The sequence below is a fragment of the Falco peregrinus genome, chromosome 3, assembly GCF_023634155.1.
Source record: "Falco peregrinus isolate bFalPer1 chromosome 3, bFalPer1.pri, whole genome shotgun sequence".
NCBI classification, from domain to species: Eukaryota; Metazoa; Chordata; class Aves; order Falconiformes; family Falconidae; genus Falco; species Falco peregrinus.
In genome coordinates, this window is record NC_073723.1 from 87,982,069 (window position 1) to 88,007,860 (window position 25,792).

The 25,792-nt window shown below is 51.6% G+C and overlaps 1 protein-coding gene across 5 annotated transcripts in view; it reads left to right on the forward strand.

Moving 5' to 3' along the window:
* Positions 1 to 25,792, forward strand: part of PTP4A3 (protein tyrosine phosphatase 4A3) — a 45,906-nt gene that overhangs the window by 10,956 nt on the left and 9,158 nt on the right. Inside the window, exons 1-3 of one of the 5 annotated variants that reach the window (XM_055799081.1) lie at positions 2,160 to 16,488; positions 22,303 to 23,106; positions 24,751 to 24,843. In XM_055799081.1, coding sequence (XP_055655056.1) covers positions 23,002 to 23,106; positions 24,751 to 24,843 — 198 coding nt within the window. In that variant the 5' untranslated portion in view covers positions 2,160 to 16,488; positions 22,303 to 23,001. Of the gene's footprint in view, positions 1 to 2,159; positions 16,489 to 20,590; positions 21,272 to 21,297; positions 21,893 to 21,937; positions 22,166 to 22,302; positions 23,107 to 24,750; positions 24,844 to 25,792 lie in introns of those variants that run through there. The other 4 variants (XM_055799082.1, XM_055799080.1, XM_055799078.1 and 1 more) reach the window with 4 other exon arrangements.

Consider the following 25,792-nt stretch of genomic DNA (forward strand, 5'->3'; position numbering starts at 1 on the left):
AGCAGAAGAGTAGCTCGAATGCCAAAGCCAAAGCTGCTCTGAAGTCCAAATAGCACAAAAATAGGTGTCTGGACCATTCAAGAGGGTTTGAGGACTGTTTCAGATCTTCTCCCTCGGAAGCAGCAATTACCAGATGAAAGGGAATGTCTTCGACTAGGCTTCTTGGAGCATCTGTTTTGAATTTTGCACATTCATTTAGGGAACTGAGGAAGGCTGCTTGCTGAGTTGATGGCTGGGCAAGGCGGAGGGTGTCCTTCAGGGGATATGGCTTGTGGCTTACGAAACACATTTTGACACCAGGAGTGATTTCCACATCTGTCCTCCTTTTCAGACTGCGTTGTCAATAACTTTCCAAATCACTAATGCTGGGCACGAGCTGGATTTCTGCTCACAGGAGGGTGCAGGGCCATCTCTGCACGAAGTGGAGAGCAGGGGGATGCGCAAGTGGTTTTCTTTTTCCGTTTTTCCCTTCCTTGCTACAGAGGAGGCATTGGCATGTAATTACCGCCAGCTTTAATCCAGCTAGACCAACTGTCTTTCTGGCAAATGCAAATACAATAGGAGCCAAAGGTTATTGCACGCCTTAAATAAAACCATTACAGCCCTGGGGCCTCACCCAAGCTCAGTCCACAAAGCATCCAGGACCGGCTCGGTTCAGTTTTCCTAAGCCTGGAAGACTTGGTTTTATGGCAATGACCCATAACTTTATTTTTTTTTCTTGGTTTCCCCCTGCGAAGCCACCTGCGTGCTTGCAGCCACCGTGGCACCTGCCAGGAGCAGCACATCTGGCCAGCATTAGTAAGCCTGCTGCAGGATGCGCTTGGTTCAGGGTTTTCTTGCTAAAATTACTAGCGGTTTTAATTGAAACTAAAGGCAGGCGAAGGCTTGTCACGCGGATGCACACCGCTGGCAGGCATGCACAGCTCAGCCCAGCACGTGGCTGTGACCAGCATCCTCGCGAACCGCTGCCAGATGCAGATCCAATGTCCTGCCCATCGCTGGGATGGATGAATGTCAGACACCACGCAAGGTTCTGCTTGGCCTGGAGGAGCCACCCAGGAGCTAGTGCATCCCACCGGGTTTTTCTTCCAGCTACTGCTATGAACTGGGATTTACTCCGAAACCCGGAGGATTTAACTTTCTATCCCTAAGCATATACAGCCCAAAGTGATGCAAATGTATGACCTCACCCAAATCTCAAGAAGAGGTAAATATTGCATCACGCTGAGCTATTTTTATCCTTTGCCCCAGTCTGAGAGCCTCTGCCCAAGTCCATCCTGCTGCAGGGACAAGCCAGGCCAGGGAGGAGGTATATGGTGGGAAAGGCTTTCTCCTTGCCACCCAGTTTAATTGTTGGTGTCTCGGTGTTTGCAATATGATGGATGCTGGTTCTGCCCCCGTGCAAGACTGTTGTGGCCATTGACATCCCCACAGAGCTGCCAGTGGGGAGGGATTGGGTTTCACAACCCGTCTTTCCAGGCTCCCACAAGATTACTGGAGGGAGAGGAATGTGCTGGAGAAAATGTCCCAAGTGCTGTTAAAAGGCACAGCTTTCTCTGCTCCTTTTCTGGGACAGCCATTCCTTCATCACACCAGGCACCCTCTTCCAGCTGGCAGCCCCCCTGCTGGAAACCAGCCCTGTGTCACCTCCCCCTGCCACCCTGTGGTGCCTTTGCTCTCCTGGCCTCCCCTTCATGTGCAAATAATTGCAATCATGATAAGCAGGTTCTTTTATGAAGAAATTCTTTGCTTTTCCCTCACAGTGCTCCTGAGACAGAGCTCAGTCACTTTATATCTGGATAATAAATCTCCAGGACACACCCTCCATGCAAGGCAGCAATGCCTCTTAAATAATGGACCTGCCAGATGCTTGTTCTGTCTGAGTGAAGAGCACGCCAGCCAGTTGCAGCATCTGTAAATCATTTGCCAGGAGAGCCCAGGCAGCGTGGCAGTCTTGGTTGAATCCCTTTTGGCCAACCCTTTCGAATCGCGGTGAAGGTTTCTGGGCTACCTGGAGTGGAAACTGTGCTGTGGCAGCCAGCAGTCCTAGGGTGGAAGGTGCATCCCACGTGTCTCAGGAGGAAGGTGGAGAAATCATCCTCCTTGGTCCTCCTGTTTCTGAAAGGCGTGGCAAAGGCAAAGGTTGTCCATTTTCTTGACCCTGCTCTTTGCCTCTGCTGTTGCTTCAAAGTGCTGGAAGCATCAGATGACAAGATCTGGTCCTAGGCAGTGGAGGGCACTGGGGAAACTTGAACTGGTTTGGTGTTGGGTCATCTCCTCCTGGGTGGTGGGACATGGAAAAGGCTGAAAGTGGGGATGGCTTTCTCTGATGTGCCTTTTCTTTTGGGTCTTCTTTCGGAGCTTCACAACTGCAGTCCACACGTTTTGCTTCCAGCGAGAAAAACACCTGCAAATTCTCCACAGAAGATCTTATTGCATCTGGGTGTGATAGCTGGATCATTGCACTTGCCCTGGTTTCTCTCCCAGGCTAATTACAGGCCTCTTGGACTCTCTTGGGCAGCTTTGGCAGGTGCTCAACTTGTCTAGCTCCAGTGCCGGGGAGCCCCAACCACAACCATAAAGTCTTTCCCCAGCTATTAGGAAGCGGTTATGCCCCTTGGGCATCTTCTCATCGCCAGAAGCTGGTAAGTGGACAGGTCCTACACAAATAAACTTCTGAAGGGCAGGGAGTCAAAATATCCCTGGGCTTATTTGGTGGAAGAAGGTTAACCAGTGTGAAGTCTATGAATTGCTGCTGACCCACTGTTGTTGACAAAATAACAGTGTTATTAATTGGAGTCACAGGCAGACTACCTGGGGACATTTAGAAGGAGCTGGGCCATCACAAGGGCCAAGATCTCCCTGGGAGAAGATCTGTCTGGGCTCTTTGGAGATGCACGTAGGGTCTTGGCCATGCTCTGGTTTGGGTTCTGTTGCTGAGGATGAGGTGTGTAAGGGTCTCAGTCTCCCACAGTGGCCACGGGAGTGTGGGGACTTGCTGACAGGGGAGCTGTGGCAGAGAGGCACAGGAGGAGCCCAGGCACCAGGTGACTCCTTTAGAGTGAGCTGAAGTGGTCTGTTGATCAAGTTGATGGTGTCCCTTCTCATTGCATGGAGATTGGACAAGATGACCTTTAAAGTTCCCTTCCAACCCAAACCTTTCTATGTTTTTTATGATGACTATAAAGAGACTCCTGGGTCCCCAAATTGAGGTTTCTGCCCTCAAGCTGAATCCTACCCATGGCATCATTGCATGAGCAGGAGCAACAGCTTCATCGTGAAGGTGATGTTCAGGAGTGTGACCTGCGCTGCTCTCATTGACGTGGGAGGCGCTCACTGTCACCTGCCATTCCCCCAGCCCGGCAGCTTATTTTAGCTTGTGTCAGGGCAGTGGTCGGTACGTGGCCTTGGGTGCCATTGCAGCATTTCAACTAGAGCAGAACTGCCATCATGGCAGCTGAGCCCAGCAAGCTCCAAAGCTGTCTGCTCCTATCATGGCTGGCAAGTTCGTTCACAGCTTCTCACGGCAGTGCGTGATGAACAGCTTGCTTCCCTCGGCCTGGAAGCGAGCAGAAAACCCGTGCTGGCACTGGCCCAAGACAGAAGCTATGGGAATCCTCCTCGACAGCGTGACAGCAAATGCTTGTCTAGCGTGGGGCCGGTGCTGGGAGGCTCTCGCCCAACGAGCCCTCAGTGAAGCCTGTCCCATTGCAGGAAGAGCTTGCCTTGGGCTGTGAGGTTTCCTGCACCTGCGTGACTAAGCACGATGGAAAGCACCTTTGGTGTGTGCCAGGGTGGTAGAGATTCAGCTGCCAGCAAAGAAACGTGCCAGTGCGTGTCCCACCATGCTTTGAGGAGGTGGGTGGCACCTAGTGGAGGCGGGCAAAGGGGCTGTGCCCTCTCCTTAGTTTCCTTAAAAAGCTTGCAGTCACCTCCAAGGTAAGGTCAGCCACATTTAGGTGGAGCATCATACAGGTGAAAGGTGCTCCTCAAGGGCTAACAGGTCCCTATAGCCCCACAGCTGAAGCCCCCTTTGCTAGGATGCTCAGCCTTGCCTAATTCAAGTTCTGCCGTGCAAACATGACATGGAGGAGCCAATGGGAGCAAGATCCATATGCCTGCTCCGCTTGCGCAGCCTCTCAGCATGGTTTTGCCTGGGGTCAAGTGGCCGCAGGGGTGGAGCAGTCCATCAGGCAGGAGTTTGGAGCAGCTTGACCGTTCTCTGCAGAGCAACCATGGCAAGCGGCCCATGTTTCACAAGTGGGGTTTTCCCATCAGGCTCTCCACCGGCTATAAATATCAGGAAACGTTTTGTCATTTTCTGCTCCGGAGAAGGTCAGGAGCTGGATTCTGTGGTCTTCAGAGCTTTAATGAGGTTGGCGATTTATGCAGTATACCCAGAAATCCCCCAGAGCAGCCTGCCTGGGGCCATTTGGCTCTTTGGATGGAGAAGTCTTGAACGCCAGCCTTTGACAAAGTTACCTTAGCCACTCTTTATGAGAGGTCAGGTCCTGCTATATTTTTCACGTGCTCTTCATCTCCAAGGCCAGATGTTAACTCTTGGATTGCAGCAGAACCCACTCATGAGAGGTTTGAACCATCCTCTGTCTGTGGTAGGAAAAGCTTCTACCGTGGATCCCAGGACAGACACAGGGGCAGCAGCCACTGGTCTCATGAACTTGCTGGGAGCTCATCATGCAGCTTTCCTGACTCATCAGTGCTTGTTATGCTGCTTGTGGTGTGGAAATGCCTAAAATTTTCTTTTTACCTTCTCCGTCAAGGAAGCTGGTCCTTCCAGAATCTCCCTTGGGGCTGTTTGACTCCCAGGTGGTTGGTCTCTGATGGCCAGACCATTGCATTTACCAGTATGTTCCTGCCACAGGGGAACAGAGTCCTCAACAAATGGCAGAAGACTTTAAGCAGCCCTCAGCGCAAACTGATTTTCTAGCTTTTATTCAAATTAGAGTATTCACCTCGCAGTATCCCCTCAAACCAATACTCAGTTAAACTTGTGAAACTACCCATGCAGTGCTCTGCCATCTCCGTTATTGGGATGTGCCCAACAAATCAAGCAGGAAGATCCAGCCACAGGAGTTTGCTCAAACATCTTGACAGCTTTCCTGGGTCATGGAGAGCCACAAACGTCAGGTCCATGCCACCTGTCACCCCAGCAGCCGCACAGGGAGGAGGCAGAGCCTCTGGCTGCTGCCTCTCCTGTTTTTCCCAGCAGATACAGGAATGCTTTGATGTCTGCTCCCCTGGCCCCAAGTGCCCAGCACCGGGATTAACCACCAGTCAGACCCCTCCACCACTTCCAAATAAATCTCCTAAACTCAGACATGCCCCACTCAGAGAAGTCCCAGCATTCCCATCTTGCAGAGTAAGAGTTAAAAATAGATTCTCCCCTTGCACCTGCCCCTCTGAAGCCAGGACTGTACTTTTATTTTTACAGCCCATATTTCCTGGCGGTTGGCTCCTCTCCTGGGGAATAGAGAACACGGACAAATAGAAAAATTATCCATCTTAATGGTGCAGAAAGGTAGGCGACATAGAAAGCGCTCACACTATGCCTGAGTTGGAGGAAACCGTGCTTGCCCTAACTTCTCCCTCCTACAACCTCCTGCTTAGAAACCAAGGCAGAAATGCAGCTTCAGGGATGGTCCTTAGGAAAAATACTGGATTTTTCTCCTTTTTGCATTTTTCTAGACGACCCTTCAAAGGGACAGGAGGGCTGCAAAATTTGAATATAGAATTGCGTGTTTGTGAGAGTGTTATATCTGTCTCTGAGGGCTTTTTGGAGCTCAGGTTAGCATCCCCTATGCAGATCTCTGAAGTGGCAAAGGAAGACTGGCTCAGCCACTATTAAATGGTTTCAGTGAGGCTGAATTACTTTTGCAAAAGCCTGTGTGTTTACATTTCATAAGCTTATTTTAAAATACGTGTATACAAGAGCAGGCTTATTTATAAGGCAGAATAGCCTGCTGTGTCCTTACCTGACTTAAGTGTTCAAGGAAGCAGCTTTTTTTTTTTTTACTTTTTACAAGCACAGTTTAAAATAAAATACTGGTTTGCTGTGCACCAGTGAATCTGCCCAAGAGGAGGTCAGGGCAAGGTCTTGTTTTCTGACTGTAAAAAGCTATTTTGCTTGTTTATGGAGCTTCCTCTTGCCAGCTGTCATTTTAGGTTAATCTGTTAATGACAGCTATAGGTAAAAAAACCCTCATTTCTATCCCCCAGAGTCCTGGCAAGTTTGCATTGCCAAAATCCCAAACTAGCCAGGTTTCCCAGCAAACAGCATTTGGGAACTTTCCATCGGTAAAGCAGGATTTGCTGGGTGACCCATTCGGTCCAGGTTCTTGGCAAGGTTTCTGGCTTCAAGTCCCCCAGGGAAATACATGAGAAAGCCTTTTGGGAGGGATCTTGGCATTTTCTGTTTCCCCTGAAGGAAGGATTTCGTTCTTTATTCTTGGTTTTAAGCATATGGACTGGTAACACACCAGCCTGGCAGCAGGAAGGTGAGGAGCAACTTATGGTGGTGCTGAAAGTCTGCAGGTTGATGCTGAAGTATGATGAGCTGTTACATATGGACCTTAATGGCAGGATGGGGAGGGTTAGGAGAGCCCCAAGGAGCCATTGATTTTCATGAAAGTGAAGTTTTGACTGTAGGACATACAATTCATCTTGCACAAGGGACAAAAAACCCGTACGTGTTTTTATGCCTATGCTCAGAGATGTTTTTCTGCTTCTTGCAAGCTTCCACAAAGCACGTGGGCCTGGTGGGTATGAACATGAAGACCTAGGAGGTAGGGAGGTGAGAAGATGCCATTTATAGTCAGGAAAGAGCTGAAGCAGACCTGGTGTGAGGGATAATTTTCCATCCAGTGAAGCCGTAAACCAAAGCCTTGACCACTGGTGGTTATTTAAAGGCTCCTGCAGCACTTCCTGCATTGGGAAGGTACTTGGCCTATGTTCAGGCTGGGCGACTGCACTTGCAAAGCCAAATAAACAGCAGCCACTTGAACTTTCCACCTTGCAGGCTCGGCCAGATGCCTCGTCCCCAGGCTGTGGCGAGGCACCACACCTCAGACAGGCTTTGCAGACAAGCCTCTTTGGGGGATTCGGGGTGATGACGACGTTTTAGGGTTGAGGGGTGCTTTTCCTGTTGCATGAAAGGCCCCAAGGGAAGAGTTTGGGGCTGCTTGGAGCTGAAAAGGGGGTGTCTGGGAATGGAGAACTGTGTCTCCAGAATGGGCTGCGATGCCCTATGCATGGGTCCGTGTCCTTCGCTGACCTTGGGCAGAGCAAAGAGAAAGGAAATTATATCCTTTAAAGCTAGATATGTACTTTAGATGCTAAATTTCCTGAGAGGAGCATAATCAAAGTACCCAGGACCAGGGGCCTCATCTGTCCATCAAGACATGTCAGGGATGCATGAGTGTGGTGACCATCCCGTCTGCAGGATGTCCACAAAGATGCCAAGGCATGGTGGTGCTTCATCAGTTGGGGAGGTTGGAGGTAATCACTTCCAACCTCAGTCCTGTGACAGTCAATATGAAATGTCAGGCTCTCGTCTGTATGTATTTTGCTGCTTTTATCGAGTTGTATTTAACACAGTGCATGTCTCTCTCCACTTCTGACCCTTCCCTGGTGACCCAAGATGTTTCAGCAACTCACATGAACCCTGCAATGGATGCTCCTTCCTCACATCCAGCAACAGCCCCTCAGCCTGGGAACTTTTGCAAGACTTGGCAGCGAGGCTGTTGCAGGAGTATTTCACACAGGACCCAAAAATATTGCTGTCGGTGCAGCGTCGGTCGGCCTGAACGCAGGGTCAGGTCCCTAAGAAATCAGACTGTTGACGAACAAGCTTGAGCATATTCAAACGTTTCGTCTGATTTTCTTGGACTGCAAAGTTTCCAAGGGAGCCAAAAAGCTAGCTGCTCTTCTTGTTGATTTTGCTGACCAGAAATACAGCCATGTTCAGTGAAATAAGGAAGCTGAAATTCTTGTATTGCTGTAGCAGAGAGGGGAAAAGCTCAATTTGGAAAAGCTCAAATGTCCGCTTTAGTGATCAAAGTCCAAGGTGGTGTGCCCCAGCTCTGTTGCCTGCTCTCTGCCTGCACTCAGCATTGAGGATGATCACTCAGGCATGGGGCAGCCTACAATATCTAGCCCCAGGACCAAGATCCTTGCTTGACATCCCTCTGGATTTCTAGCAAAGAAGCAAATCCAGGGGCATTTCCCTTAGTCAAGGTCAACAAGATGGATCCACACAGGCACTGGGGAGTGCTAATGCAAGCAGTGCTGATACCTGCCAGCACTGAACTGGGATGAGAGAGCAGGAGACTTCAGGCAGGAGCAGAGCATTGCTTTAAACTGCAAATGAACTCTGAAATGACAGTGAACTTGAAGCAAGCCCACGTTTCAGACCAGACTGGCCATGAATCAGCTCTGGAAAATGAAAGACAAAACTTTCTGACTTCAGTTCAAGTTATGAACTTCTAAACTCCCAATTATCTGGTTTAATGGAAGCAAGCCAGAGACAAAACATTTTTTGAGGCGAGTGTATGGGACAGCTTCCTGAAAATGAACTCATTGAAAAAGGCGTGATTTGTTTGAGTCAAAAGTTTTACTCAGTGTCTCATATTTTAAAAATCTTGGTAAATTTGACATGAAGATATGTTACTGTGGATCCCAGAGCTGCCCTTGAGCATCCTCCATCACTTTGCTGCTCTTTGCTAAAATGTAGGGGCATGATAAATCACTTCCAAAAAAGAAAGTTGAAGAAAATACCACATGTTAAGCCCATCTGAATGATGGCAAATCTGCAGAAAGCTTTTGCATAGGACAGCCATGTAAGCTTACTCCTTTGCCCCCAAGATAACAACCCCAGGCTGGCAGTGAACGAAGGACAAGTAGGGGCAATGGGGCAGCCCATGGCTGGCTTTGCTATTTCACGGCACAGCTTTGGGGTGGTGGTTACAATTGGGACATCCCACGTGTGTGGGTGCACGTTTTCTGGGCAGATCTTAGTACAGCAGGGTTTTTTGCAGATGCTGTTCCAGAAAAAAGCTTTTTCCCCTCTGTTTCCCTTTAAAATACTGATTAATTTTCTCTTTTACTTTAAAAATGGCTCTATATTCCCAAAACTGTCTGCAGGCATTTAAGAAAATCAGAATATATGCCTGAAGCTCTGCTAGGGATAAAAATGCAGAAGAGGTGTCATGCACGCAGCTGGGCAGCAGTTCCTCCTGCAAGCTGCTAAAATTGGCACCTGCTAAAGTTAGCAGAGATTTCTTTGAGTTTTTGTTTGTTTTACTGAAGTGGACAGGTCAAGGACCAGGGTTTATCTGCGCCCTGACATCAAAGGGATCACCCATGGTCCCAGTTGCAGGGTATCATCCTTGTTCTTGGGCTGTGGCTGCAAGCTGGAGGATGGCGGGGGGTGTGCTGCTGGTGAGGAGCTGGTGGCATTGTCACCAGCTTTGGAGAGCATGGTGCACACAGTGATGCTCCTGCCCAGCTCCTGCCTGCAGTTGTGGTGGCGAAGTGGGGGAAGCTCAGAGTTAATCCTTGGCTTTAACCAAAATTTCCTCTTCCTACCCCTACTCGAGACTCGGGCATTGCGGCAGCCTCCTGGGAGCATATTTGGGGCAGGTGCCCCTTCACGACTGAGTTAGGTGAAAGCTTCACGGGTGCATCCATCCAAACGCAGGTTGCAGCAGTCCTGCAGGCTCGCAGAGGCTCAGCCAGGGAGGGTGTAGGTCCAGCTTCACGGGAGAGGTCGGTTGACATTTCCAGACCCTGCAGGGAAGCCTCTTAGCCAGGTCCCTAAAGTCCTTCAGATGCCGCTGTGGGGTGGAGCAAGTGCAGCACACAGGCAGAGCTCAAGGGAGGTCCTTCTGCTTTGTTTCTAGTAAATGCCTGCCCAGGGTGTGCTAATGACAGCAGAGAGGATGTGCGCCATCGGTTTGACAAACTACACTGATGGCAGATCTGGAAAACAGGGTGGGGAGTGTTACCAACCGGCTGATAAAAGAAAACCCCGTGGAAATTCCCACCTGGGAACGTGCAGCAGAGCTTTACACCATGCCTCAGCTTTTAATTACAGCGCTCATTTAGCAGCCCTTGGCTGCCCGTCCCCGTCCCCACGCTGCCCACAGTGCAGGGAGATAGGCTGGGAACAGATCAAGCTGAAAATAAACTTTTTTTTTTTTCTTTTTTAATTCCCTCAAGGCGAGATCGGCTCCTGGGTGCCTTCACCAGGGCAGCCATCAACATCTCAGTGCCCTTGTGCCAGCAGGGCTGAGCCAAGCCGGGTGGCAGCTGACTTTGCGCTGGAGCGGATAAGCCCTGTGCCCTGTGGGTGGAGGGGACATTTTCAGTGCCCCTTGTCTCTGCTCCTTCAGGCTAGACTGCAGTGGGACAGAGTAGGTCCCATGACAGCCCCTGGGCTTGTTTTGGTTGTCATGTGCAGTGCCAAATGTAAATCATTTGTGAAATAGCAAAACATCCTTTGCGCTGGCTGCTGTGAGTACTCTATGCACAGTGCCTTTAGGGTGCTGTAGTATCATTTTTCTGCTAAGATTTTTAAAACAGTACAGATTTCAGCGTGGAGCCAAATATATTAATAGGAATGCCCTCATTTAGCTGCTTCTCCATACCACAGTAGCTTGTAATGGGGGGATCGATCCACCCCTAAGTCAGCACTGGGTGTTTCTGCACTTCTGCAAGGTCTCCGTAGATTTTCCTCAATGTTGCGTTTTCCGTTGGCTACAGACTGGCTCTTTAGGAAGCAACACAAAAAGAGATGAAGGAAAACCCTCCTGGGGTGCACCCACAACAGGCAGGGTTGGGAATGGTTGTCTGCCTCCCTCCCCAGGCTGAAACTGTCCTGTGTGTCCCTGGGAGCAGAGGGGCAGGGACCACTCTCGCCAGATTTCAAAGCAAGTGTTTAACCCGGACAGCTGAGCCACTCCTGATGACCTCTGGTTCTGGCAGACTGGGAACACCCAGAGTAGGTCCCATGGCAGCCCTACAGAGCCCATACGTGCAGGAGCACCTGGTTGGTGCTGCTGAGCCAGGAGCCCAGAGCAGGGATCAGCAGCACCCAGTGAGTGCGGTGGGGAGAGGGGGTGGTGGTGGGGCAGCCTGGATTTTAGGCATGGTCCCGTTTTGCTCATGGCCCATGCAGCCGGCAACATTGCAGAGGATACTGCCTGGCACTCTTGCCACTGGTGGCAGTGCCCCGTGGTGAAGGTTTTTGGAGCCAAGCACATCAGCTCAGTCTCTGGGACCCTCTTGAGATGCAGTATTGCTGTGTTGGAATGAGGCTCCCTGGGTTTGCCTCTCCCACAGGTATTGTGTGACAGGCCCATCCCCTGCGCAGCAGCTTTGGCTTTTTGCTTGGAGTTATTGGAGTTGCTTTTTCATTCACCTCTTTTGCTTTTCCTCCCGCTGAGAGGCAGAGCAAGAGCGTGTGCATCTCCAAAAACATTTACTATCATCAGTAGCTGGCTGTTGGCTTCATCATACATGATGAATTTGGGGTTACGGCTTAATTTATCCAGGGAAACTCGTTTGCTTTCAGCTTGATTAGAGCCAGCTCCAGCACAACAAGGGTGGCTGGGAAATGCCACCCACACCGGGGTGTCAGAACGCCTCTGAAACCATCCAGGAGCCAGGGAGCCAAGCAGAGACAGAGCAGCTTGCGTGTCTCCAGGCCATTAAAGCTTACCCCTGGGGCCTGGGAGGATGTGCAGAGCACGGATGAAACACCGCATCCTGCCTGTCCTGTCCCTACTGGATCCGGCCATAGGAGCTGAGGAAGTTTTCCTGCTTAGCAGGGTGGGGAGGCTTCACATCTCAGCCTTTATTTAATTTTCAGGTGATAAAAGTGTTGCTTCCCTGCCCAGCGCGTCTGAGCAGCCAGCACGTTCAAACACTTCCCTTTGTGCAGGGAATTTGCATTTCCCTAAAGGCAGCACCAGTTTTATGCAAATACCCCGATGAAAGAAAATCAAAGCCAAGCCATGCTCATGAGTAAGCATTCCTGGGCATTGCTTGAGCAGTCAGATGCTCTTTTGCAAACTTTGGTGAGGGAGAAGCAGCATGGCATTGCTAGCCATGGGCTCCTCTGGCCCAAAAAGCACTGTGTGATGACCACTTCGCCTCCCTGTTGTCCCAAGAGCAGTATCAGTCTGGAAAGTTGCTTTGGGGCTGCAATGACCCACTATTGGATTTTCTTTTCCTGGGTGCACTGTTCCGTGGGACGTGGCACGTTGTGTGTGTTCACATGACATTCCACAGCAGGACTGTAGGCAGGATGGGTTTCTTCCTCTTCCAGCCATTCCTCTGAGGATGTGGTCCTTCGCCTTCAATGGTCTTCAAAATCACCTGGGTATGTCTATTGCGGCCAGCTGGGCTGTGCTGCACAGCCTTCTCCTTAGTTTCTCTCCCAGGATGGGAAGAGGAGTGAGTAGCAGCATCCCACAGCAGCTCTGACACGAGCTTCTTGCTTGTGCAAATCATTGCAGTTTCTCTTTCTGAGATGCCAGGGTGTTCACTGGCTTTTATAAAGCCACCACTGGAAATCCTTCCTCTGAATGACAGGAATATGATTAGATGACTGTTCATCTTATATATTGAAAGAGACGATTCATTTTAAGTGACAGGAAGCACCAGGATCTCTGTAGTTTGCCATCAATTCCCTTTTTAGCTGGTTTTGCGTCAAACAGCAGCTGAGAGCAGCCTAGGCATGCCAGAGCATCGCTGCATTGCCAGTGAGGATGTGATTTAAAACATGCTCATCTGGAGTGCCAGTAGCCTGCTTTAGCCTTATGCAGCCCTGAAGAAGACCAGCTTGATTGTAATGGGGGAGCCCGTTTTTGCAGTCTGAGACCACATCCCAAGTGGCAGCATTGTAGGACTCAGGTCCTAAGAAGTTTCCAGACCATTTTCCTAATGCTCAGGAAGTCCTGTTCAAGTGAGGTTTTTTAATCCCGTTGTTAATCCAGTTTGGATCCCACTTGATGGAGAGCCCTGGGGAAGGGCTGCGGTGCCACCCAGCCACCTAGCCATCAGGCAGTCATAGAATGAGAGAATGGTTTGGGGTGAAAAGGACCTTTAGAGGTCATATAGTCCAACCCCCCTCCCATGGGTAGAGACATCTTTCACTAGATCACTAGCTGCTTAAAGCCCTGTCCAACATGACCTGGAAGGCTTCCATGATGGTCCAACATGACCAGGAATGAGGCATCCACAGGTCCCCTGGGCAACCGGTTCCAGCATCTCACCACTCTGATCATAACAAAGTTCTTCCTTATATTCAATCTAAATCTATCCTCTTTCATTTTAAAACTGTTGCCTCTTGTCTTACCACTGCAGGCCCTAGTGAAAAGTATTTCTCCATCCTTCTTATAAGCCCCCTTTACGGGCCACAGTAAGTTCACCCCGGAGCCTTCACTTTTCCAGGCTGAACAACCCCAGCTCTCTCAGCCTTTCCTCACAGGAGAGGTGTTCCATCCCTCTGATCACCTTTGTGGCCCTCCTCTGGATCCGGCTCGTAACAGCTCCATGTCTTTCCTGTACTGCGGACCCCAGAGCTGGACACAGCACTCCAGGTGGAGTCTCACCAGAGTGGAGTAGAGGGGCAGAATCCCCTCCCTTGACCTGCTGGCTGCGTTACTTTTCATGCAGCCCAGGATACGGTTGGCTTTCTGGGCTGCAAGCGCACATTGCTGGCTCATGTCCTGGTTTTCATCCACCAGTATCCCCAAGTCCTTCTCCGCAGGGCTGCTCTCAGTCCATTCATGATACTGGGGGTTGCCCTGAGCCAGGTGCAGGACCTTGCACTTGGCCTTCTTGAACCTCATGAGGTTCACGTGGGCCCAGTCATCAAGCCTGTCAGGGTCCCTCTGGATGGCATCATCCATGATGGGTATCAACCACACCACTCAGCTTGGTGTCACCTGCAAAGCTGCTGAGGGTGTACTCAATCCCACTGCCTGTATCACTGATGAAGATAACTGAACAGTACCAGTCCTAATAGAGACCCCCGCTGACACTACTTGTTACTGATCTCCATCTTTACACACCAGGCAGGCTCTGCGCAATGAGTGGAGACACCAGTGTCCCACCAGCAAGAGCAGCTGCATGCAACTTCTAGCATTTCATCCCCTTTGATCTTTTATTTGGAAGAAAACCACCTTATTTGCTCTGCAGGCTTTCACGGGCAGGGGACACCTCAGCACCCACCAGCACAGTGTCCCTTGGCACTGGGGTTTTACGCAAGAGCAGCAGCAGCTCAGACCAAAGGATTTTGTCCCTGTTGCTGGCAGTGGCTGGGTGCAGTGGGTGCAGCCAGGAGAGGGTACAGGATCAGTCTGTGCCCACAGTCATGCAGCCAAATCTGGAAGCTTGAAGGTACCTGCCTTTGTCCCTAGAGCTTTGCTGACATACTGCTATTGCAGAGCAGTGGTCCCATGGCAACTAAGGAGCTGTGCTGTGGCTTATTCCTGACTTAAGGAGGTTTCCAGAAGGGGGTTGAAGGGGAAACCTTCTATGCAGGACCTGGGCTTGGTGGGATGAGCCAGGAGCTTGGCATGCCAGGGAGTCTGCAGCATGCCTGGACTTTGCAGCATCCCATGCAGGAGCAGGGCATTTCCTATCTCCCTTCACTTGTTCCGTGGCTTTTAATTATGCTGGCTGACACCCATCATGGTTTTCCTGATATCTCTTTGTATTATTTGTAGCTCTGGAGGGGGTACTTAATACCTGCATGCAGCATCCCATCCTGCTGGAGGGGTGGTTTCTGCTGTGGGGTGGCAGTGGTCAGGGCTGGTGAGGATGATGAGGAGCCAACCCAGGGTTTTCCATGCAGGACTCCCCCCATGTGCTGGTGGCCGCCTTCAAAAGTCCTTCAGTGCCCACGACAAGGGAGAGGGCTAGTGGTGTTGCCACCCCCCAGCAGCCTGTCACGATATGTATGATCCTGTCTCCACAGGGTGAAATGCATAGACGCAATACTGGCCAGCAAGGATGAGATGGTTTGGGAGGACAACCTCTGAGAGCAGAGGGTCTGGATAGTGTAGAAAGTTCAAGGACCCACAAGCCCCGTCTCTACCTGGTGCCATTGACTTAGGAGAGCTGTCTTTCTCCAGAGCTTGGCTTCTGTGGTCAATGCTGGCTATAGCTTGATCCACCAGAGAAGAATTTTCCATGGGGCTGATGACAGTCAGAGCATGTTTTCTTCTCTCCCGTGTTGCCATCCCCAGCACATCATGGAGCACTATTTCAACACTATCTGCAGGTCGAAATCCACCCGTTGGGTAGACTGAGTCCCCTGGAACCCCCTTCTTTGTCAACAAACATCAAAGCCACCGCGGCCAGTTGGTGTTGGGAGTTATGCAAGATGTGCCAGTGACGCACAGAGGGCTGCTGATGCCCTTCGGTCAGGGCTACTGTTGGCTTGATGAGGTAGGACCAGGCGGCATAGGGACATCTTCACAGCGGGATGCCACCACTGAGTGGGGACATACCAAACAGCAAAGTTCAGGTCAGGTGGAAAACGGGGCAGTTGGAGACCAGGGGCCAAAACAACAGTGCTGGGGTAGGCAGTAGAAAAACTAAACACAGGCTGCACCTCTCCCAAAAATAGCCTTCCCGGCACAGGCTCAAGCTGTGCTTCGAAGGGGAGGTCACAACAGCCCCTCCATGCCCTTCCCAGGGGGCTGCTGCTGCCCATGCTCCAGGTGCTTCCCCCCGTAAAAGGCTGAGAGGCATTGCTCCCACACACACATTTTGCCATTGAGACACCTGCCACAAGTATTAAATTAACTCAAAATGATGGGAGAAACCACAACAAGCAGATGTTCAGCTGCGCCAGAGATTCAGAGTGGGAGAGGCATGTGGTGATGGCAGTTGTCAGGGGGGACCGCTGGGGTCAGCTTGCCCCCCTGTGTGTGTTCTGGCGTGATGCTGCTGCTTTGGGATTTTTTTCTTTCCAAGGATGCTCTTGGGCGAGGCAGGAAGTCCTGAAATGCCCCATCAGATGCAGAATGCGGTTTTTTTCCTGATTGCTCTGGCCGAAAGAAATCCCTGAAGGAAGTGGGGGGAGCTAGCCCCCAGTATTTGGGGTGCCTCACTTCCCTGTGCATCAGGCACCGGAGCGTGGGGACCAGCTGTCCCCAAACAACCGAGCCTTTCACCCCCCAAAAGCAAAAACCTCCAGGGTGCACCCTCTGCAGATTTGGGAGGCAGCCAGCCCAAAGCCTGCTATTACTTGTCTCTGTGGAGTTGGCCTCTCTTCCACCCCCCTCGCTGGGTTTTTTTTTTCCTCCTTTCCCTTCAAACACAAGCCAGGAAAAGCCTCTGACGTCGGCACAGCTGCTGCGAGCTCCTCGTGGCTGCTGGGAGAAGGCGGCAGAGGGGATATCCCGGATCATAAAACCAGGACCATGCTGCGAGCGGGGCCACTGCTGGCTACCCGTGAGTTGTCTGCTGACGGGGGGGGGACTACTTTAGCGTGGAGGGGGTCCTTTTCCCCCCAGTGCTGAACGTTTGGTTTGGTTTTGTGGGTTTTATGAGCTGCTTCTGGTGGATGAATCTCTTACAGTGCAAGAAGGAGTTAGGCTGAAAAAAAATGCCATCCATGCATACCTCGGATTTGAGCTGCTTGGGGGTTGTGTGTAGGGGGAAAACCTGAAATTGCAGCTAAAGGGCTGTGCAAGGGGTGCCTGGGGCATCTTGTGTTTCCTCTGGGGCATTGCCCCGCGATCACTGGGCAGGAGAGGCAGCCCTGGCACCAGTGGCCAGCACAGGTATCCTTATGTCAGTTGTGGTCCATGTCCCATCGAGGTTGTGGGCCAGCACCAAAGCATGTGAGAGGGAAAAGCAACTCCCAGAGGGCCGTTTTAGGCACTTTCCATACTATGCCTTAGCCTCTCTTCAAAGAAAAAAGGTGCAAATAAAAGATAAAAAGGGGTCTGTCATGTTACCAGGGCCTGTGGTGCATTCCCAGCTTTCACAGTGCTGGGAAGACTGTGCTCTTTTTATCTGGCTGGCTGGCTTGCTGCCTCATCTTCCCCATTCCTCCTTCTTTCATGGTCGTCTGAGTGCCTCCTGCTTGCAGGTCTCTGCGCCGACATCACGCCAGCATCTTTCCCTGGTGCCTGTGTACCACCAAACTCCTTAAATCTGACTGGAGCTAGAAACTGGGGGCCGTAGGCTCTGTTTTGCAAGTGTACATGTTGGCTGGCATTTACCTTGTGCCAGAAAGGATGGGGAGGAAGGTAACGACCTGGTTTATCTTGCAGGTTGGCTTTATCTTGCAGTTCTGGTGGGCTGCCGAGAGCTCCCCGTTGCTCTCCCTCTGCCCCCGTGCAATTATAATCCTCCTTGCCGTTTTGCTCAGAAAACATCCCCTGCAGCAAAAGAAGCAAACAAAAAAATAACCTTGGAGGCAAACCCCTGTAATATTTCTCTGACAGACGATGCCCGGTGCTGCTCTCCTCCTAGCAGCAGATATCCTGCAGCCTCCGCTGCCTCCCCATGGTACCCAGCATGGCCTTGCCAGGACATCCCTGTCTGCTCTTTCCAGCTCTGCACGTGGAGCAGGATGTGCTGGTCGCCGCTTATGCCTCTGCCCCCAGATACTGGCTCCTGTGGGGTGTTTTGTTTCTGTTGCTCTCCTCCCGGACCTTTCCTGTTTCCTTCCGTGCAGATGCGGCTGGAGGAAGTCTCAGCACGTTGGCTTTCCTCTGGCTGGGTCCTGGCTGCGGTCACGGGCTGGGGACAGCATTTTGGCTCTCTGTGTCCTGGGACCTATCCTCTCTGGCTGTGCTGCTGGTGGCAATGGTGGCAGTGGTGGTGCTGCTGGTAGTGCTGGCGGGTCGCTGTGTGCATGCATGCAAGCAAGGCTCATGGACCTGCTCACGGTGGTCACGCATGGCAGTGGTAGTAGATGTGTGCAGAACTGCTATGTGGCAATAACTGGGAATATTCAGAAACTGTATTCAGTTTTCAGGGTTATGGAAGTGCTTGTTGTGGAGGTGGGAACGGGAGCAGCGAGTGTAGGACTTGATCGGCCATAAGGGGAAAGGGCTGGTCAGTGTCTTGCTACATGGGCTGAAATCAGGAGAGAGGTCGAGCAAATGTATCGCAGATGGGTGTTTTGTTAGATTTTTCTGAAGGTGAACTTTGAACGTGAGATGTGCTCACTCGGGAGATAGCTATATTTATATATGGGTGAGATACATATTGTTTGGATGAGTAAGAGCCTTTGTTCCAAGTCCCGCCGCTAAAGCCCACATGGAGCGACAATTTGGCTCTGCAAAGCTTCCTCTTCCTTTGCTTGGGGAGTTGCTGTGTTTAGGAGAACCTGATTTCACCAGCTGCATCCCGCTAGCCCAAGTACCAAGCAGCGTAGCCATCAGGTCTGGCATCTGCTCACTGCTCCAGCCAAGCCCTCTCATTAACTGCAGCAAAGAAGACCTGGTCTTTATTTTGCATCAAGGTGCTGGGAGGAAGAGCAGCCTCCTCCCTACTGCTGCAGGCTCTGTCCCTGGATGGCTGGGATGAGACCAAGGCTTGTGTAATGGAGCTGCCATGTGGCAAAAGAATAATTAGAAGAGTCCCGTGATCCCCTCCACTTTGGGGTGTAGGCAGGGAGGTGATGGCTTGGTGGTCCCCATCCCCCAGAGCAGCACCCTCCATTGCTCTCTTGCCACACCTGGATCCTCGCCAGGCTGTTGCCAACTTCTTGTGGAAGAACCATAACCTTCCACAGTTATGGTGAAAAATGTCACTGTGGCTTGCACGGTATGCATGTCTTTTAGGGGCTTTGCAAGGAAGAAGCCCACCGTGTCACATTAATACTTGTGGAAATTCAGAGGCAAGTGTTGCTGGTGAAGCTTTGAGATGTGCTTGCAGATGTTGGGGTGGCAGTGATGAGCACGTTGTGGGGAGGTGGTCCCCATCCCTCCCCAGCCTTGGGCATTACAGGGGGATGATAGCAGCAGGGTACCTGGCTCCTCTGGTCATCCATGCTGGATTTCCTACATTGGGCTTCACCCTGACAGGTTTGAGCCTGAAAGGCCAGTGCTGCAGTGCTGAGCATCCTCATCTAGGGCTTGCTTACTGCATCCTCACGTGCTTCATCTAATCCCCTGTAGTGCTCAAGTCAGAAAGATATTTATTCACTTGGCAGGTTATTAATATTAGCTGAAACACCCTTTTCCACATTGTTCTACCATGCTTAATATGGTGATCAGCATCGCAGCCTGTAGTGCTGGGGATGATTTGTGATTGAATATCCATTAGGGAATTATGAGCTTCGGGGCTGAATTGCCAGGACATGCAATTGCCAAAATACTTGAAACGCTTCCACTGGAGAGGAGACCTTCTGGGAAAGGAGCAGTCTCTGTTCTCGTACGCAGGCAGTTCCCACTGAACCTCCATTAGTGGCAGCGAACACACCCAAGCCAATAAAAAATTATATGGGATCCAGAGCGCCAATGGAGCGTGAACCGTGTGTTGGATGATGATGGGGAGCAAGCTACTGCTCCTGGCATGCCATACTGGCATTGGTACTTACAGTGGCTCCTGGTCCCATGGGGTTGCTCAGCGGGTGGGTTTAATCCAGGACACAGTTAAACGAGGCACGGTTCGTTTTAACACAACCCTGCGGCCAGTTAAAGCAGGGTATAAAGTTGTTCGGAGGGCAAAAAGTTATTTTTTGCTGCTTTTCCTTATGCACTGCAGGCACCTCTCATACTAGTGTATTGAGCCCAAAGGGGCAGAATGCAAGGTGTCATTAAACATGGTGGAAGCCAAAAGAGCCAAGAGCCAAAAGCGTTAAAAAGAAAAGCAGAAGATCCTCAGGTCCTTTGTTTCAGAGAAGCAGGTTTTGCATAAGGATGATTTGGGGCAATACCTGATTTCCAACAGCTCTTCCCTTTGAGCAGGCATCTGTGACTGCCCATCTCTCCTGCCTCCCATCCCTTTGGAGGTTTTAACCTCTTTTTCCTTAAAGTGAATAAAGAAAGAAGAAGCTTGCTGAGGGGGTTAGCAGCAGGTTTTTCTTGGGAAACATTCACTCACTGGGTTGCTGGCTCTTTTTGTGGCCGTGCTGGCTCACAGCTCGTTGGCTGCACCTGTAGGAGCCACATAGCCCAAACCAGCCCAAAATCACCCTCTAGAGATACCATTTCTTACCCAGCCATGGGGAGCTCATCTTAGCGGGGAGCAGACCCCGCAAGCAAAGTGATGGGTGGGAAGTCACTGGAAAAGCACAGTAAGCCCTGGGGGAAGCGGGTTTCCTATCCCATCTTGCAGGAGCATTGCAAGCTTTGAGCAAAGATCCCAGCTGCCATGGTCCAGCTGGGGAGGGTGAGCTGGGGAGAGGTCAGCATCAGCTGGAGGCTGAGCTGCTTTGTCTGATATCAGACCTAAAATGTTGCTGGGAGGCAGCTCCCACCTTGCTCCTATCCCTCCGTCCAGCTTCCAGCCTCTGACAGCTGCTAAAATTTGATTTTCTCAATGGAGACTGGCTTCGGGGGGGGTGGGGGGGGGTGGGGGGGGGTCCCAGTCACCCTCTGCAGCCCAGGCAGGGTTTGAATTTCACAGAGCATCCTTGCAGGGCTCTGGGGTAGCATTACCCAATTTTTTTACAAGCCAAAAAATGGAGTGAGGAGTGATAGAATGTGATTGACAAGGGAGTTTGGGGCAGCTCAGGGGACAGCAGTATGCAAGAGTGCAGAGGAGCTGGGGAGGGCTCAGTGCTGAAATCCCCTTGAGTTTTGGCCCTTTCCTAGCTCCTAGCCCCCTCTAAGCTCCTTTCCAAAATCCCAGCTGTAAAACTATGGGCGTGGAGATGCGCTGTGCACTGGGGGAGCACCAGAGATTGCACATGCTGCCAGTAATAAATAATTAATGCCTTGCCAGTGGGAAAGTCCACAATTTTAGAAGCCAAGCTGGGCATGTTCAGGAGAACAGCCCCCCTTTCCCCTGCCACCTCACCTGGCTTTTTTCCCCTTTGCTATTTGGTTTTTTGCTATTTGATTTTTTTATTCCCACAGACCACTGGCAATGCAGGAGCCAGCAAGCCGTTGTAAATGATGCTTGAGCATGGAGGAGCCTAGTGAGAGCACCCAGATGGTGTGGTGAGCTGTCAGTGCTCAGCACACCTCCCTTCTCCCACCTTGTCTTGTTGCATCACACTACAACAACACAGAGGGGAAAGTTTGTGGGTGCTGGGGCATCAGGAGGAGAGGTGAGGGGGTGCATGCTGGCTTGGCTTGGGTTACTTATGTGCTTATGGTCTATTTTGAGGCTCTGGCCATGCGGCGCTAAGCAGCTGCTGACCTGGGGAAGGGACCAGCTTCAAAACAAGAGTCCGGAGGGTAACGACCCGGGGAAGCGCTGGGTTTCCCTCAGCTCTGAGCGGGGCTGGCAGCATCCTCACCTCCCCCTGAGCCTGTCCTCTCTTGGCTTTTGGCATTTCCACAATGGGAATTGATTTTCTTTCTTAATTCTTTCCATTGCCATCCTTGGAAGGCAAAGATGCCCCGTGTTGCAGTGCCAGGGTATTTTATAGGGAGCAATGTGCCAGCAGTGATGGGGGTGCGGATGAGCGAGCAGGGAGGCATGTCCATCACTAGTGTTGGCAAAACAGTGCACCCACGACCCTCTCTTCTGCTCCCCCGCCCCTTCCCGAGAAAGCTCATTTGCAGGCGGCTTAGTTTGCCTAAGAGCATTAGAGGTGCATTTGGTGGACATTAGCTGCTCGAGCAGCACAGGAGCATGTGGCCGATTAGGGGGAGCGGTGGCTGGTTTCGGGCAGAGAGCTGTATTTGGGGTGGAAATATTCACCGTGCGTTTCAGGGATACAAAGGTGAGGTCTGGGGGGACAGGGTGGGTGCCAGGGGAGTCGGCCCACGTGGCTCGGGTGCTTAAATACATCAGCTGGGTGCTGATGTTGAGTGGCATGAGAGCAAGCCCCTTCCCTGCCATGTGCTTTTCCCTTTTGCAGGGAAATGTGAGTTGCCTCCCCCAGCTTTCCAGTGTCACTTCAGATTTTCAGCTGGTATTTCGGCTTTTTCTTTAAATACCACCTGGCTTTCTAATCTATGGTCTCCTGCGAAGATAAGCGTGGTCAGGGATGCTTGTATGTGTATATGATGCAGCAGGTGCCGGCACATGTGGGGGCACCATGTCCCCTCTGTCCCAGCCAGGGGCTTCCTTGGAGCCAGCCTGGGGAGGAGAACACTCTCACCACCCTGTTTCTCTTTCCCTCCCCTGCAGCCTCGCTCTCCGCCGGGATTTATGAAGGTGCTGAGGAGCAGCTCTGAGCCCCGCAGCCCCCAGCAGCCCGCCCTGTGAAGCAGCGCACAGCCGCCTCACCTCGTCTCGCCCGGCATCCCGACCCTCCGACTCAACCATTCAAGGCTCCCGTGCATGGATCGCCCCAGCGAGGGACCGCTGCTGGACGCCGCCGACGCCGCCCCATAGGCTCCCGGCCCCCTGTGCCGCCCCCAAGTACTCCACATACCCTGATGGGGTAACGTGACGGGGGTCACCCTCCCGCCACCGCCACCACCCCACATGCAGAGGCCTTTCTAGAGCGCAAGGGAGCGTGCGGCACCGGAGGCGGCAGCCACACACCGTCACACACACGCCGAGGACGCCGACACTACAGCAAAGGGATTTTTATTGTTATTATTATTATTATTATTATTAATAATATTATTATTATTACCATTAATATTATTTTTTCCCATCTGGCTTTTTACACTGGGGGGCTTGCAGTGTGTCGAGGAATCAGGCACGCTCCCAGGAGCTGGGATTATTTGCACAACATCTGTATATTGAGTTCTCGATCCTGTTTTATTTTTATTTTTTAAGTGCAGAGGAGTTGTTGGGGTCTTTTTTCCCCTCCACGCCACACTTTTGTTGGGTTTTTCTCCCACCATCAGCACCACCTCATCCTCCTCCCATCCCACCATGGCCCGGATGAACCGCCCTGCACCAGTGGAGGTCTGCTACAAAAACATGAGGTTCCTGATCACCCATAACCCCACCAATGCCACACTCAGCACCTTCTTGGAGGTAAGGAGGGGAGGCTGGAAGGGGAACGCAGGGGCTCAGCTGTGCATTTTGGGACTAAAAGCTGATGTTGAGATGCAACAGGGATCAATCCTGTGTAGGATGCAGCAGTGGTGCATCCCTTTGGTACCACAGCCTCCGGTGGCATCCCAGGGCAGTGGGTCCAATCACTGCCCGCTTTCTGGGGTAGGATGTTTTGGAGGACCTCAAGTGTGGCGTTTGGGCGTGGCAGAGATGGAGAAGTTTCCCCATTGCTGTTGCATCCCCTGCCAGCTCCACCAGCACATCACATCAAGGGGCTTTGCAGTGGCACACATGGATGCATGCAACCTCCCCTGCATCTCCCAGCACCTCAACAAGGACTTCTCATCCCAAGTATCCCGCATCTTTCCAGTGCATGGAGTCTGTAGGGTGCTGCAAAAGGAGCTGGAGGGGCTCAGTGTTGTAGGAACCAGTGAAGATGCCCTGCCTGGGAACACTGCCTCCAGCACTGGCAGTAGCTGGGAGTTGGAGGGGTGGGATTAATGGATGCGTGTCCATGGTTGGCGGCAAAAGGCTTCAGCTTGCTCTTTTTATCAATGCTTGGGAGAAACACTGTGTCCTGCAGGTTCAGATGAGCCAGCACAAGCGGTTTCTGCTTATGAGGAGCCATTTTGGGTTGTTACTGCATTTGTGGTGGGACCTGGGGCTGTGCATGGGCCTGGCGAAAGGGTTTTACCTGAGACCTAAAGTGCGCTGAGGTCCAGTGTGCTGGCAGCAGAGGCACCTTGTGAGCTCGAGGAACCCCCCCCCCCCACTGCACATCCAAAAAAACACGTGGAAGCACCACCAGCTCGAGAGAGCCTTAGAAGGTGGTTGCGATCTGGGAACAGCCACCCCATACCCTACAAGACAATGGGGACAGCACCAGTGAGAAAGAGGAAAAATTCCTCTTTTCTCCAGCCTCTTAGATTTTTGGCTGAGCTGCCAAGTGTGTGGAGGTTTGCCGTGGTCTGGTGAGCAAACACAGGGAACGAAGGAGATGGATCATTGAAGGGGATGATCTCACACTGTGCCCAGCAAGGCCGGTACGCCTGCACATAATCCAGGGGCAATCCTTGCAGCAGGCAACAATCCACGATGGAAACAGCCCAAGTCCCACACCCAAGCCTGCAGCACACTGGAGTGATGATGGGATACAGCAGTGAGGTCAAGAAGGAGCCCCTGAGCAATTTGCAAGATTTGCAGGGTGCACTGCAACCCCCTCCCCCCTTCCGCAGCCACCTCCGTGTATATCTGCCATGGGAGTTACAACCTGGCCAGGCACAAATAATTTCTCCTGAAGGAGACTTGCACCTGTGGTGGGGATGTTTCTTTTCATGGGATGTAAAGTTCTTACTGGTGTGGCTGTCGGGGGCTTAAGAATAAACATCCCCGTTGGTGCTTGTGACTCGGTGCTGGGTAAAAATCCCATGGTGCCCTGGGATTTCGTATTTCCTTATGCTTCCCAGGCTGGATGGACCACAGGGGGGTTGCTCAAGGGTCCAGAGATGGGACAGGGAGCTTTTTTATGGTCCATAGTGGTCCATGAGGCCATAGCAGGGCTCAGATGTGTTTGGGTTCACTCAAAAGGTTTTTTCAGACCCGTCCTTCTCCTTCCCTCCCCAGGACCTGAAGAAGTATGGTGCCACCACAGTTGTGCGAGTGTGCGAAGTGACCTATGACAAGACCCCCCTGGAGAAGGACGGGATCACCGTCATGGTAGGTGCACAGCAGGATGGGCACCGGCGGGGCTGGTCTCCCCATGCTTAAATGCTCCCATCCCTCAGCTCTGCTAAACACCCTGCGACATCACGCTTGCCCAGGAGCAGGATTTGAACTTCACCCTCGGGGCGAGCTCCCCACTCCCCAGGCTGAGATCAGGCTGGTGCTTTAAAAAAAAAGGCAAGAACTGCCCACACACCCGAAACTGTGACTCACACGGTTCAGTCGGCAGCTGCCTTCCCTGCCTGTTGCTCAGGCTTTAAAGCATCCAGGGGATGAGAGCGCCTGATCCCACGTGGAAGATGCACGTGGTTCCTGTTACCCCCAGCTTTATCTTATCCAGGGAGTGGGGGGCCGGGTTTTTTGCTCTTCCAGCTCCAGCAGCCGGCTGGTGCAGCTCAGGGGGATGAAGGGGAGCATGCAGCAAGGAAAAGGCAAGGAGGAAGAGCAGGCAGCTGCCTGCGCTGCATCTTGGCTGATAAGTAATTGGAGATGATGTCTGGCGTGATTGCCCTGCCAGGGAGCTGAGCTCCAGCTGGAGAGTGAGGCTCTGCTCATTATTTAGGAAAGGGTTTGGGAGTGCCTCATGTCTCCTGGGGTGGTCCTGTGTGTGTAGGTCCTCTCTGTATAGCTGTCTCTGTATAATGTATATCCTAGAGAGAGAGAGAGAGAGCTATATCCTATATCCTACAGGATATAGGTAGAGAAAAGATCCTATGTCTCTTTAGACACAGATCTGCATCTGTATCTCTCTAGATACAGATGCTATATCTTTATATAGATAGCTTATAAAGAAAGATAGTAGTATCTTACCTATAGAATCTGTATGTAGGATGCCATATCTGCTCACTTACACATCAAATTCTGCCTTTTACCCTGTTTCTGACTGGAGTCCTCCAGGTTTCTATATCTAGGATATGCATACCTCTCTACATATATAGAGAAA